Source organism: Dasypus novemcinctus, chromosome 9 (genome assembly GCF_030445035.2).
Source record: "Dasypus novemcinctus isolate mDasNov1 chromosome 9, mDasNov1.1.hap2, whole genome shotgun sequence".
NCBI classification, from domain to species: domain Eukaryota; kingdom Metazoa; phylum Chordata; class Mammalia; order Cingulata; family Dasypodidae; genus Dasypus; species Dasypus novemcinctus.
In genome coordinates, this window is record NC_080681.1 from 37,332,311 (window position 1) to 37,347,810 (window position 15,500).

Genomic DNA, 15,500 nt, shown 5'->3' on the forward strand with positions numbered 1-15,500 from the left:
TGCTATGTAAGTGCATCTAATATTCAGGAAAGTAGAGCTTAAAAGAATATGTCTTCCCATTTCCCTGCCTCCAAACTAGAGTTAAATACCATTTCATTTCAAACTACATTTCAAAATTTAGAAATGATCTCAACGAGCTTTTCCAGTGATAGAAAGCCATTTCTGAGACATTAGGACAAATACAAGGAATCCATCCACTAGCAAACACTCAGGAAATGTCCTTTTTTGTTTTTCTAGTTGGTAAATTCTCTTTGGTTTCAGTTTCCTTTTTGGAGCTTAAGCCTACCTCCCTCTGGTTTCATTTTCTAATTTTCTGACCATAAGAAAGAAAAAAGTAAAGAAATCCCAGGACCTGTGTAAGGAAGAAGAAAACTACATAGCTAAGCCAGGGTATAAAGTTAAACTCTTTCCACATTTTCACCGCAGCTCCTTTCTTAGGAGCTCAAAGGAACTCTGGATCCAGCTTTTTAGCTAAGGTAAGGATGGGGCAAGGATGGGAGGAGATTGGCATTTTAAAAACATTCTATCCAGGATAGGATGCAGCTGAGCTTGACCAAACCTTGGTAAAGATTGAATTATGATGCTATCAGAAAACAGAATTCAGTTAAGTATTGGCTGTATTTGCTTAATGTTGAATTAAGCAAAAGTATTTGTGAGGACTCATGGAGACTGTGATTGTCCTGAAATTGTTTTTCTGCTATTAACACCTTGTGACCTATCAGGGAGCATAATTAGCACGTAAATTGCCTTTCTTTGTCTTTGATAGAAACTGATTAAGCTGATTCAAACTGCAGTCTGAAAATTCCAAGTTCTACAATTGCATTATTTTTATGAAAAAGAGCAATGAATAAGATGCACTGCAAATAGCTGGCTACGATTATTAAAGACACACACACACAAATGTTGACACCTAGGGTGTTAGAATGAAAAAGTTTCATGAAAACAGCTATGTAGGTTTAGTCACAGGCATTTAATTTGATTGAAGGTGGATTTAGATTTCTTTTAGAAATAGTTCTGACTTACCAGTGTCATTTTCTCAGGATCCACTCAGTCCTTAGCCATTTTGTGTCGGATTCGATCTCTATTTCTCTACTGCCTGTACTGTTATGAAATACTTAATTCGACAGTCATTGCCCACCTTGACTCAATACTGTCTCTTAATTCTGTTTGCTCCTTGGAACGCTCTCCTTCATTGACTATCTTATTATGACACACACTTTATGAATCACTCACTTGTTAGATTTTTCATTGGTCCACTCCATAAGAATCTTTTCCTCTTCTGCCAAACTCAAACCAAATACAATACAAAACAAGGCAAAAGCAAAAACAACACAAAACAAAAACTAAAATTGCACGGCCAAATAGAGATGTTTCCTTTAGAAACTCCATCTCTAGCACTCCTGAACATTTTTACTTATATTTCTTGGTATTTTCTTGCTTTGCACTTTCTTCTCTTACAGCTCTCTCCGTTTGAAGCTAGCAGTTGTAATGATGTGCGCTGTTCAGTTTGAGCTCTAACTATGTATTTACTATTTCCCGATTTTTAGAAAACTGGCTTAGATTGCTTAGTGAAATGCCAAATGTCATACCACTAGGCAGTCGCAAGGCTGGAATTGGAAATCAGACCTACCTTACTTCAAAGCCAAAACATGTATTCCTCGTTTTGTGTCTCAATGCATTTTCACACTGTTTTCATTTTCAAAAGATTGTGGGACACTGACAAAGTAAGGGAAAATGAATCCCAGAGCACACATTGTGGGTTGAGCTGTGAAGGGCAGAGCCAGTATTAAATATGGAACTTGAATCATGTTGAACCTATAAAGATGTTTGGAGATTATGCTCTCCAAAAGAGAAATAAAGATATTATTCAGATAACAGGTGGAGATAATGTGGAAAATAATATTATGAATATAAATACATGGCACTGATGTTATTCATAAGGAGGTTTGAAAACTTAGATTAGTTTCCTTCTCCATTAGTGACATCATCCCAAACCACAAAATATTGGATGCTCCCAATATCTGCACATAGATTTGGCTCGTATTTTTTTAATAAAATTTTATTGAAATTTATTATTCATAGATGAATATATGTAAACAATAAATGTATAGTAAAATTTGTGAACTTACCAAACAAACATACGTATCATCATACAAGGCTCCTATACATCTTCCCACCACCAACACCTTGCATTGTTGTGAAACATTTTTACAAACTATAAAAAAGAACATCATCAAAATGTATAGTAGCATAATACTACTAACTATAGCCCTATCTTATATTTGGTGTATTTTTCTCCCAACCCATCCAATTATTAACTATTTTCTAGATAATTGTTGTAGAATGTCCCTGCCAGGTCCCCACATCTTTCTCACCAAAAACTATTATGACTTTTGCTGTATACATGCCAGGCAACCAGAACTCTGCAAATAAAAAGCACCAGTATGGGATTGGTAGCAGATTAGACTGGAAAGAAACTTGGCATTTGAGTTTCTAAAGTCATTGTGGATTAATCAATTGTAACAAACAGACCACACAAATGAAAGATGCTGTTAATTGGAGAAAGCGTGGGGGGGTGGGGGGGGAGCATATGGGAATCCCCTATATTTTTGATGTAATATTTATGTAAGCTAAAGCTTCTTTAAAAACAAAGAATTATTTTTCATTAAAAAAATTGTTGTGGAATCTCTTTGTTCTGGATCAGACATGAACTGCGAGTTTCTTGACTCCCCTGCCCTGGTGGTATGCCATGTGCAATAGATCTCCTATGATCTACTTCTAGGCAGTTTCTGTTTAAATTTATCCGTCACTGGGAAGATCCCTGGGTCTTAGCTATGAGTAAGGGTGCAGGGGAGAATGGACCTATATAATTGTTTTCTGAAAAATCAAAACCATTTTTGCAGCTTTTTAATAAAGTGGTAGGGAATCCAGATCTTTTAGTCCTAAGATTTCAGTAAAAGGAAAAGTTAGACCAATGGTACATTTTTAGCTTTTGTAGCAAATAACTTTTAAAATGAAGGAAAGTATTCTTTATGATAAGGCAGGGCAATAAAGTATGCATTTGTTTTTATCTCATGTAACATGAAAACATTTTACCAGGGACTCCTCAGGTTATAGGAATCAATGCCTAGAAGTTAGAAAGTAGGTGATTGCTTAAGCATTATTAAAGCAAGTATTTTCACTCATTTCCTTAACCATGAACTTATGAAATTTTGGTTAAAGAAGTCACATCAAAACTACATATAAAAGTTCTTTTAAAAGCACTACTATAAGAAAAAAATAACCATGATTTTTTAGATAATACTATGTAATGACCTGGAAGGATTTAATATAATACAGTTTGATTGGACATAAGATAAAGCAGGTTTATAAGGGATAAAAGAAGATGTGTGATATAAGAAATAACGGTCATGAAGAATCAATCTGGTAATTCAGGGAGGTCAAAATAAGAAACATAAATAAGCCAAAAACAAATGAAGTAAGTCAGAGTCGAACTAGCAGCACTAGGTTAGACCCAGAAAATGGTGTCCTTTTGTGCACCAAATATTTAAGAAATAGTGGGGGTTACCTACAGAAGACCACTGAAAGGCTTTGGGGCTTATTTTACTGTGTCTCTCTTTGATTTCACTTTTCAAAAAACTTTCTTTAGAAATTTAGGCCATGTTGGGGAAACGGTATCACCCCAATTTCATGAAGCAGAATGACTTGCTTTGCTTAAAGATGGGAAATTTCAGTCCATCCCATCTGTTCCCTTGCAGCGAAGGTGACACCCTGGACATGGCCTCAGAGATCCACATGCCAGGCCCCCTGTGCCTCATGGAGAACATTACAGGGAAACTGAAGGTTAACCAGGAGGCCTTGAAGATCCTGTCTGCCATTCAGCAGCCTCTTGTCGTGGTGGCTATTGTGGGCCTGTACCACACAGGCAAATCTTACCTGATGAACAAGCTGGCCGGGAAGAAACAGGGTAGGTGGCTCCAGCAGAGCTCAGATGGGCCCCCTCTGTTCACCCCCACTGTATACTGTCTACCATGGCGATTTTAGAAGGCAAAGTTTAGACCAAGGGATAGAATCTGAAAGCTAATGTTTGGGCTACGTCTGGACCCCTTATCTCCATTCTGATCAGGGAGATAAAGGGCAACTCTCTATTCCTTAATAAGATTGCATTTTATTTATTATTTTGCCTTTGTATCTCCTTAGAAAAAGCATAATATTTTCCCCTCATAAGGAATAAGACAGCAATGAAATAATTTGTCTATCTGTAATTATAGATTGCTAATGTTTTTAGTCATATGACATTCTTGTAAGAAACATCAAATTTCCAGCTTATATATATACTTATATATACTCATGTTTCTGGTTCTCTATTTGTAACTTAGATCAATACTGGTGGTACATTCTGCTACCTCCTCATCTTGGTTCACTTACCTCCTGCCTCAGTTCTCAAGAAAGCCCCCAATCTCCAAGACCCTCCACTGTTACGAGCTCCAGGCACATCCCCTCTCTTCTTTGCAGGTTTCTCTGTTGGATCCACAGTGCAGTCTCACACCAAGGGCATCTGGATGTGGTGTCTGCCTCATCCCAAGAAGCCAAACCACACCCTAGTTCTGCTTGACACCAAGGGCCTGGGAGATGTAGAGAAGGTAAGAAAGGAGGATTCAATTTTTTTTTTTAAAGATTTATTTATTTATTTACTTCTCTCCCTCCCCCCACCTCCCATCCAGTTGTCTGTTCTCTGTGTCTATTTGCTGTGTCTTCTTTGTCTGCTTCTGTTCTTGTCAGCAGCACGGGAATCTGTGTTTCTTTCTGTTGCATCATCTTGCTGCATCAGCTCTCCGTATGTGCCATGCCATTCCTGGGCAGGCTGCACTTTGTTTAGCGCTGGGCGGCCCTCCTTACTGGGTGCACTCCTTGCCCGTGGGGCTTCCCTGCGCGTTAGACAACCCTGTGTGGCAAGGCACTCCTTGCGTGCATCATCACTGCACATGGGCCAGCTCCTCACGGGTCAAGGAGGCCTCGGGTTTGAACCACAGACCTCCCATGTGGTAGATGGACACCCTAACCACAGGGCCACGTCTGCCGCTGAGGATTCAATTTTGATTAACCACCTCATCGCTGAACATTTTTTGCATAGCTAGTTTTTTTCAAATTTGTACTTCCACTTGACCAGAGTATACAACCTCCCACCCCTTGTTTCAATACTCAGTGTTTGGAAACCTGAAGTAAGAAAAAATATAAGCCAGAATCATAGTTGGGAGATACTACACAAACGGTGATCTAAGCAAGTTAACCCAGTATGTAAAAATGATGCAAATAGAATCATTGTCACAAGGCTGTTCCTACAGAGAATAGCAGTGAAGGCCTCAGGTTCTGGATCAGACAAACCTGTATCTAAATCAGGGTTCTGGCACTCTCTAACTTGACAAAAATGCTTGTGTTCTTCAGTTGATACTGAGAAAATTTTTTAATTTTCTCTTTGGACTTATCCAACATCATTTGATCATGGGTTTTTTTTTTAGTGGTGTACTGAAGTTTGATAACCAACTGATATGGGAACAAAAAGCCTTAATTTGTAGCACTTGCTGACTCCTTAAATAATCCCATCATGGTTGATATCAAGCAATCACAGTGAAGTCACTAAACTCAGACTTGGGAAGAGATGTGCCAAATCGACTCTTGTGAGTTGGTATGAAATGGCTCTATCACACCCCTGGGTCTTTCCCTTGAACTTCCATTATTTAATGTTTCATTTTGCTATTGATACATCAAGATTCAGATTATCAGCTCAATTTAAGCCACAGTTTCTTCATGTGTGAAATGGACATAGTAGTTATAAACCTACCTCACAGCTTTGCTTTGAGTATAAGATAAGATCAGTAATGTGAACTTCCTATGTGTAACAATTACGCAAGTGCATATATATGTACCCATAAGTCAGCTTTGCTTTTTACAATGGAAAATATTGATTTAAATACTCTAATGACCCCATTAGATTAACTCCTCATTTTATAAAGATTTAACATTAGTATTAGACCAACTGATAATTTAATAATATATGGTCCAGGATAAAATTATCAATGCTAATTATAGAACTAATCATTGTTAATTCTGCCAGTCATTTTTATTTTAGTCTTGTTTATCATTTGCAAGTCAAAGCCTATTTTTAACCATTACTTACTTGACAGTGTGTAAGAGAAAGACTTAAATTTGTTCTGATTTTCAGAACGATGCAGAGAATGATATCCAGATCTTTGCACTGGCAATACTCCTGTGCAGCACCTTTGTGTACAATACCACGAATACCATTGACCAACAAGCCCTCAACCTACTGTAGTATCCTTTTTTTTTAAAGATTTATTTTTATTTATTTCTGTCCCCTTCCCCCCGCCCCAGTTGTCTGTTCTCTGTGTCCGTTTTGCTGCGTGTTCTTCTTTGTCCGCTTCTGTTGTCAGTGGCACGAGAATCTGTGTTTCTTTTTGTTGTGTCATCTTGCTGCATCAGTTCTCCTTGTGTGTGGCTCCATTCCTGGGTAGGCTGAACTTACTTTTGCGCTGGGCAGCTCTCCCTATGGGGCGCACACCTTGCGCGTGGGGCTCCCCTACTTCGGGGACACCCCTGCGTGGCACGGCACTCCTTGTGTGCATCAGCACTGCGCATGGGCCACCTCCACACGGGTCAAGGAGGCCCGGGGTTTGAACCGCAGACCTCCCATGCAGTAGTATGACGCCCTAACCACTGGGCCAAGTCTGCTTCCCATACTGTAGTATCCTTTTGTGACCAAATAACATCAAAGAGAGAAGTCCAGTGCTCGCCAGCTGTGGATCCTGCTGAATCAAGCACAAAAAAGTTAAAACACTGGAAGGAAAAAGAGAAGAACATATATATTTCCTGATGAAATGATGAGTTGATTAAGACCCAAAGGGAAAAGAAAGATTTGGGGGGACATGGGGTTAAAGATGGGCTTAGGTGTGATCTGTTTTCTGGCAGTTTTCCTTAATGACATCTCGGCAGTGTGACAGAACAGACAGATCTGCTCAGCGTAAGATCCTCACCTGATCCTAGTAAGGTTGAAAATGCAGCTGACTTTGAGAAATGTCCAGACTTAGTATGGACTCTGAGAGATTTCTTCCTACAGCTGGAAGCAGATGGACAACTCATCACAGCAGATGAGTACCTGGAGAATTCACTGAGGCCAAAGCAAGGTAGCAGGATCTTCTTTTTGGAAAGAGGGAGAAAAGAAATAAAAAGATTATCTTTTTTGTGTAGGTGGTTAAATTTATAATTTCCTATATTTACTTGCTTGGTTATTCTAACAAATAAATAATTAACATTGTTAACGTAAATGAACTAATAGAGCCAATATTAAGTTTTATTACTTTCCTATTCTTGGAGCAAGTTTTTGTCTTTTTCCCTTTCCCTGATTAGTTACCTTTTATTTTTTTGCTTAGGGTTTGTGAAGATATATAGAATAAATAAAATTGAATGGAAGGAATTTTTGGGGTGGAAAGAGTATTAAAATGAAATATAATACTAAAGAAATCTTATTTTTCTTCCTCCAGGTACTGATCAACATGTTCAAAATTTCAATGTGCCCCGTCTATGTATACAGAAGTTCTTTCCAAAGAAGAAATGCTTTATCTTTGACTCACCCAGTCACCGGAAGAAACTTTCCAAGCTTGAGACATTGAGGGATGATGAGCTAGATCCCGAATTTGCACAACAAGTTGCAGATTTCTGTTCCTACACCTTCAGCCATTCCAAGATCAAGACTCTTTCAGGAGACATCAAGGTCAATGGATCTCATGAGTAACTTTTTAAGGATATTCCTTCAATTTAATATAAAGAATAAAGAACACTCTTATAAGATTTGCCTTGCAATGTCAGTGTTGACAAATGCATAGTCAATTACTACCAAGCAAATCATATATATCATATTTGTTAAATTCCAGTGAGTACCTAAAATATTCCTAGTGCTTTTTTGGTTCTGTTTCCAATGCAAGATATAATAGGAACATCGTCTGAAGAAAAGGCCAGTTTAAGGAATTTCTACCCATAAATGGTCTTCTGTTGAACTAGACTTCTAACCACCTGGGTAGGCAGCATTTGCATCATATTTATATTGGCTACTTATTATGTATCACAGCCTGTGGCCAGCACAGGAAAAACATTAAACAAGCAGATGCCCACATTGTCTAGAACTTTAAATAAAGTCTAAGCAGATTTCTTGGTCCATTTTTTTACTAAAGTCTCTAAGTCTCAGAACTCTATATATGTATTATTGCTACACTATTGAGGGAAGTTGAGCACAAACAAAAGGTGTGTCAAGGAAAACAGGAAAATTCTAACAAAGGATAAAAGAGACCTAGTCCAATTTGCTCGCTTGTTGCCTTTTCAGAAGAGGATAACTCAAGCCAGCATTGCCGTGATGAAATGAAAGAGTAAAGGAAATTCTTAAGGTCATGGAACCCTGAGAAAGATAGGGAAGGGCCTTTTGTGGCAAAAGGTCTACAACATTCTGATCAAATGAATACATGTGACTTTCATATAACTACTTCATCTCTATACGGGAGAAAGTGAAGTGGAAACATGGAAAATCACATGGAAATCTTGAGTATTCTCTACTTTCCCCTTTGAGTGTTGTTTCTTTTCCCACAAAAAGGAAAACTTGGCTTATTGATCATAGTTTCCCCAAATAACTTACCTGAGTCACTTCAACAATGCACATAACGCTGGAAAAGTTCAAGCAATGCAGTGTTAAATTACCATTCTCTGTCGAGAGTATGCCCTCTTTCTTTGCAAATAACAAGCATCTCTTCTGCCTGTGAAGGTCTGGAGAGCCTGGTGTGGACTCACGTCAATGCCATCAACAATGGGGATCTGCCCTGCATGGAGAACGCAGTCCTGACCTTGGCCAAGGTAGAGAATGCAGCTGCAGTGCAAAAGGCCATTGCTCACTATGACAAGCAGATGGGCCAGAAAGTGAAACTACCCACGGAAACCCTCCAGGAGCTGCTGGATCTGCATAGGGCTCTGCACAGAGAGGCCATTGACATCTTCAAGAAAAACTCTTTCAAGGATGTGGACCAAAAGTTCCAGAAGGAATTAGAGGCAATTTTTTTATTGTTGTTTTAGTTCATGGAGATTAGAGTCAGTTGAAAGGGAAAGTGGGGACTTAATTAAGAAAAGCAATTCTTAATAGATGGGAAAATAATGATAATCATTTGGGTGGGTAGCTAAGATATCCCTGTTATTATTTAAAAAGAAAAGAAGAAATTTAACTATCCTGTGTCCTATAGACAAACATTCACAAACACACAATCCACTTTTACTACTATGTACTCAATGATTTTTTTGTTTCTTTGCTTTGCTGTTGTTTTTTCAGGTAGAGGGGCCAGGGATTGAATTCAGGACCTTCTATGCGAGAAGCCAGTGCTCAACCACTGAGCAACACTGGCTCCCCTGAGTTGGTTTTTTCGTTTGTTGTGCCTGTTGTTTGTTTTGGCTTTTTCTTAAGGATGCACTGGAACCTGAACCCGGGACCTCTCATGTGGGAAGCAGGCACTCAACTGCTTGAGCCACATCTGCTCCCCAATGTTTTGAAAAACCTTATTCCTTTAAAGAGTTGCACTTATCAAGTATTAATTTACCTTTTTAAAAAAATTTATCAATAACATAAAATTGCCAATTGGATATTCGAAAAGATTGTGTATCCAGGCTTAATAGATTAAGTTGATATTGTTACAGCCAAAGGCTAAGAAACTGATGTCTTTGAAAATCAGTGCAGCATTATGTGGTACCACAGTTATTTCAGTAATGACCTTCTCATTGGAAATCTTAAGTCCAGCATAATACAGAAACCAAGAATGTTGCAAAATAATAGCTTATATTTAAAATAAGTGCATAAGTATAGATGTTTGTGACCTGGAGTTTATATCTAGTGCAGATGTAAAAAGAGAAGTGGGTTTCAGGGGATTTGAAACCCAAAGTAAATGGGTTTCTACAGAATTTCATTCTTGGAACTGGGTTTAGTAGGAGGGAAATAGTCTTTCTTGTATTCCTCTAAGTTTCTAGAAAAAATGTAGATTCTTCTTCTGAGAATCATTCCCAGAATACCAAAGTGTTTCTAAGACCCTCTCCATGGACCTTTGTCTCTTTGAAGGCCAGTCTAGAAGCAAAACAAGAAGGCATTTGTAAACAGAACTTGAAAGTATCATCGGATCACTGCTCAGCTTTACTTCAGGAAATTTTTGGTCCTCTAGAAAAGGAAGTGAAACAGGGAATTTATTCTAAACCAGGAGGATATCTTCTCTTCATTCAGAAGACAGAAACCCTGAAGGCAGCACACTATCAAAAGCCCAGGAAGGGAGTACAGGTATCCTAATTTTATTAACTATGGGAAAATGCTGGGGAGAAGGGGTGCATCTTTCAAAAAACCAGTGAGAAACGGAGGAAAGATAAATCTATAGGCACACAGATGAGATTTATGCCTCTGCCTAACCTTTCCTCTTACATTTAATAAACATATTTGGAAGACATTGTATATGCCTGATATTGGTGTTCCTAGCACAGGATTTATACTCTAATTACAGTCACGGCAAAAATTGAAGTATCAGCATTATCCTCAGACTTTTAATGCAACCCCTAATACAAGAGGACCTTTTAGTTACACAAGACAAAATCCCAATAATTGAAACTAACTTAAGGGAAAACAAATTCATGGGCTTACATAAACCAAAAGCAAAAGGTTTTGCTTTAATTTCGAGCCCAGCTACACTCAGAGCTGAAACAATGCCATTGGTTGTCTTCCTTCCTATCTTTCCTGCCACCTGGCCCCTTCATTTTTCCTGTTCCATTTTCTTAACTATTGGCTTCATTCTCAGGAGGCCTCACCTCGCACAGCAGCGAGACAACACCAACTCCAATTTAACTAGTCCTTGGTAGACTCAGAGGAGAGAGTTCTTTCTCCCCTGCATCCATATCGAGAGTTTAAAAACCCATAATGTGGTATTTCCCCACCTGTGAATTTGTTCCAAATCTCCAGACCACCCCGTGACAGGCGAGGCTTGACTGACAGAGCCACCAGGCACAGGCTGAGTGCCTCTGGGGAGGAAAAGATGCCGGGAAAACAAAGACAGAAAGATATTTACAAACATTCATAATCACCGTTTTCTGCTTTTCATTTCATGTTTTGGGGGTTTCTAGGCTGAAGAAACTCTGCAGATATATTTAAGGTCCAAGGAGTCTGTGAGCAATGCAATCCTACAGATGGACCAGGCTCTCACCAAAAAGGAAAGGGAGAAGGAAGGTGAGAAGAAGTGGAAGAGATGTAAAATAGACCGTAACTGTCTAGCAAATTTTTAATTATTTTGGCCTGGTCCTTCCAGTATATTAAATGAGAGCAAAATGGAAAGATCTTCTGAGCTCCCGAGGCTGTATCTGGGTGTACAATCAGCAGTATTACGGCTAAGAAAAAAACTACCGCCGGGAATTTTCTCTATGAAGTAGCAAGCAACAAGAGTGGGAGGCAGAAAGAAGGGACGTTTTAATCCTAGAGAGGTTTGTCCTTCTTTTTTCTCTTCAGTGGCACGTGTGAAAGGGGAGGCGGCCCAGGCTGAGGCGCGACGGGTGGTGGAGTTGGAAAGGCAGAATCAGCAGAGAATGCAGCTGAGGGAGCGGCAGCATCAGGAACACGTGAGACAAATGGAGCTGGAAAGAGTGAAGTTGCTGGCAGAGCAAGAGAGGGCCCTGGAACGGAGGCTCCAGGTATGTCTCAATTATATCAGCTTGAGATTTTACGTCTCCCCTCCTCGCTCTGGATTGATGAGAGAATGAAGCAAGGACAGAGGGTACTGTAGCCCAGGGCAAGGTCAGGAGCCAGTCAGCTTGGGTGAGAGTCCCATCTCCACCACTTACTAAATGTCTGATTTGGACAAGCTATCTAACCCTGTGTGCCTCAGCTTCTTCTTCTGTAAAATGGACCCTGTAATAACACCTGTTGTATGGAGAAGTTTTGATCATTAAACAAGTTAATGTTTGTGTTTAGAATAGTATCTGCTTCAGAATAAGCAATTTGTTAGGTAAAAATGAAGGACATAGCTAGCCCATGGTATAAGTAGTCTTTTCTGTTAGTTTGCTAAGTACTCTGGCCAATCCTTTGCTGTGATCATAGAGGACCTTGTTCAAATAATTTCTTATTACTCTTTCTACATCCTTGTCCTTGACTTGATTATGTCTGGCTCTGAAAGCTGGCTCTGAAGGCCTTTAACTTACAGATTTTGTCTCAGTAAGTCATAGTTCTTATTTACCAAATACTGTACAAAGCATTTTGCAAACATTCTCTCATCTGATTATTCACTAAGGAGCAGAACTATTGTGTCCCAATTTGTCAGATGAGAAAAAATGAAATTCCAAAGGGTAACTATAAATGCCAATACCACATAGCCTACTCAGCAAATTATCAAGACCATCTTCCCCAGGATGTAGGGTAGCAACTTTTTGCATGGACTACCTATGTGAGCATCTTTAGGAGATAAAGGGCATGCTACGCCCCTTCCCCCAGGTGACCAATCTCTCTGTAGGTACTAGCTTTCCAGGTGCTACTCTAAGAGATGGCAGTCTGCTTTGAAGGGGGAGTATGGTCAACCTGGGGTCCTTGGTCTCCTGGCTCTTTTCTTCTTCCACCGAAACTGGATGTCTGGAAAAATTCCCTCATCTAAGTCTCAGACACTTCTTCTCACTCTGGGGACCAACCTAGATGCCCTCCTGTTTGATCAGGATCTTAGAAATATATATGACTTTCATTGATATGTAAATGATAATTGAGGTCAATATGTGAGTAAGATTGTCCAAAGATGGTGTGTAGAATGAGGCAAAAGGAGACCTCAGGATGTAATAATGGGCACACCAGCATTTCAGAGATAGAGAGATAATGATGTTTCTGGAGCTAGAGCAAAAGGTACAGGGTGAATAATTTCAGAGGCAGGAAACCCAGCAGTGAAAGGTAAAATGGACATAAAAGAAAAGGACTCAGAGACTGTCTATTGCTACTGATGGACTAAAATAAATAAGGAAAAGTCAATGATTTGAGCTTCCCCCCAGTGGTTAGGGCATTACTTTTTGCTAATCTCTATTATTTTATTTATCACTCTTTAGGAACAGGTTGAAGCACTCAGAGTTTGCAAAATGAAAGCAGAAGACTTTGTAATGTGATCCAGTATTACCAGAGGAATGTTTATGTACATGATGACCCATGTATTTTACTCTAAAGAGCTAAACATCAGAGCTTCCCTTTCTTGCTCACTTTCAGTGTGGATGCACCTGGAATGAGAAACTATGGAACTGAGTTCAATTACCATTTAAATAAACTGTATATTATCAAATTTCTATAGAAAATTATAAAGTTACGGTGCTGGTAATTAGTAAAATGTCATTCTCAACATCCCATTAGTTAAAAGGATGCTCCCTTCCTTAAAGAGATTTTGAATTATATAATAGGGGGCATATAATTGTTGACTGAAAGAATGAACATATTTTATTTAATGAATATATGTATATATATATGTATACATACATCATATGTCATTGCATATAAGACTATCAGTTGGAAGATGCATTTCTTTTTCAGAGAGACAAAAGTTTGGAAAGAGGAATGTTTTAAAATATTTGAAATACAGTTTTTATGGTTTCATGTGTATACCTCTGTGTGTGTTTTGTTTCATGTGATAAAGAGGAAATACATCCTTTCCATTGTCATTAATGAAAGATGCACAAATGTTGAATTATACAGAATCAAAAATGTTAGAGATAATTCTAAAATTATAAAATATATGGTAACATTCTTATGAAAGGTAATAAAACTAAAAGTTAATATTAAAGCTAGTTTAAAATTTAAATATAAATAAAACCTATCTTTTAACCAGGAGACAATTCTGCCTCCTTTGATTTGAGTGAATAGAACAACTTACCAAATTTCTGATTTAGGACTCATTATTGGTAAACTATAAATTCTTCCTAAAAGGATTTGTAACTATAATAAAAATTGTATTAGAAACTTAACTATGATTTTGGGGACCCTTCAAAGCATTATTCTGAAGCTCATTTCATAGAATAAGAATAATATACAAGATAGGATATTGGCTCAGCTGTCTTAACAGAGAATCAAATAAACTAGCTGAAATAAGATAGAAGTTAATTTCTCTCCTATGAATATGGTCACGTTGTTAGATAGTCCATGGGTTTGGGTGGTTTTAGCCCATGAGGCCATCTAGGGACCAAGGCTGCTTCTGCCTTAAGGCTCTACCATCCATTGGGGGTGTTGTCCTCAACTGTCAGGTCAGAGATAGCACAATATCATCATATTCAAATGTTAGACAGTGGGAAGGGAGAAAATACAAGAAAGGCAAGAAGGTTTCTTGTAGGTATATAACCAGAATGGTGCATACAAGACTTCCATTTACATCCCTCTGTCCATAACTAATTCACATGACCATACCTAGCGTTGAGAACAGCTGGCGAAAGTAGTTTGGATGAAGGAAAGAAATATAACACACATTAAAAATGGGTATATAATAAAATGTAAATTCATAGATGAAAAATCCTAAACAGAATATAAGTAATCCAATAAATTAATGATAAATTGATATATCACAAAAAAGTAGAATTCAAAACTGTAATGAAGGGATGATTCACCAACAGAAAATCAAAATACTCAGCCATCAAAAATAGCTCTCAGTATATAACCAAATGCCTCTACTACTTCACTGACTACTTTTATACTCTAAACATTTTTAAAAATAAGTCTAGTATCTTATTTTGCCAGAGTTTCTGTAACAAAGAACCACAGAGTAGCTGGTTTAAGCCACGGAAATTTATTATCTCACAGTTGTGGAGGCTTGAAGTTCCGTAGCAAGGAGCCTGCAAGGCCATGGTCCTCTTGAAGGGGAGAATCCATTCCATGCCTCCCCCGGCTTCTGGCAGGTGGACTGCGATCCATCGCGTTCCCTGGCTTGTGATGGCATAACTCAATCTCTGTCTCTGTGTCTTGGTCTCTCCTTATCAGGTTGCCAATCGTGTTGGAATAGTGCCCACTCTCATCCAGTTTGACCTCACCTTAACTAATAACATATTTAAAGAGCCAATGTACAAGTAAGTTCACATTCACAGGAATGGGGGTTAGGACTTCACTGTGTCTTTTGGTTGAACAAAATTCAATCCACAGCACCTAGGACTAGATGAGGATGCTTATAGACCTGCAAACCAACAGTAAATAGCATATAACAAAATTCCTCCTAGGAAGCACATTGTAGCAAGGGGTTGAGGAAATAATATTCATTTCTTTCTTAATTTACTGTTCCAGATATACTAGATGTAGATGAATAGTAGGGAACAAAACACAAATTTTGAAGAAAATCCTAAGCTGAAAAGTCAGTTGGTATTTGTGTTAACCCTTCTCAGGATCTTATTATCTTTAAATATTTTAAAAAGTAAATAATATTGTCAAG

At 38.5% G+C, this 15,500-nt stretch overlaps 1 protein-coding gene and 1 long non-coding RNA gene across 2 annotated transcripts; one reads left to right on the forward strand and one right to left on the reverse strand.

Annotated features, from left to right (window-relative positions):
• Window positions 1-246: 246 nt before the first annotated feature.
• Window positions 247-13,693, forward strand: LOC101425673 (guanylate-binding protein 5). The gene is made up of 11 exons (XM_071217300.1): window positions 247-476; window positions 3,759-3,967; window positions 4,516-4,643; window positions 6,224-6,333; window positions 7,012-7,202; window positions 7,560-7,802; window positions 8,828-9,027; window positions 10,160-10,372; window positions 11,203-11,305; window positions 11,582-11,763; window positions 13,153-13,693. Exons 2-11 carry the CDS (start codon window positions 3,778-3,780, stop codon window positions 13,207-13,209), a joined length of 1,617 nt encoding a protein of 538 aa, XP_071073401.1. The 5' UTR covers window positions 247-476; window positions 3,759-3,777; the 3' UTR covers window positions 13,210-13,693.
• Window positions 6,327-7,735, reverse strand: LOC131279715 (uncharacterized). The gene is made up of 3 exons (XR_009187149.1): window positions 7,650-7,735; window positions 7,053-7,215; window positions 6,327-6,824 (listed from the first exon to the last, which is right to left on the reverse strand). It is a non-coding gene; the product is annotated as an uncharacterized lncRNA (long non-coding RNA).
• Window positions 13,694-15,500: the final 1,807 nt, after the last annotated feature.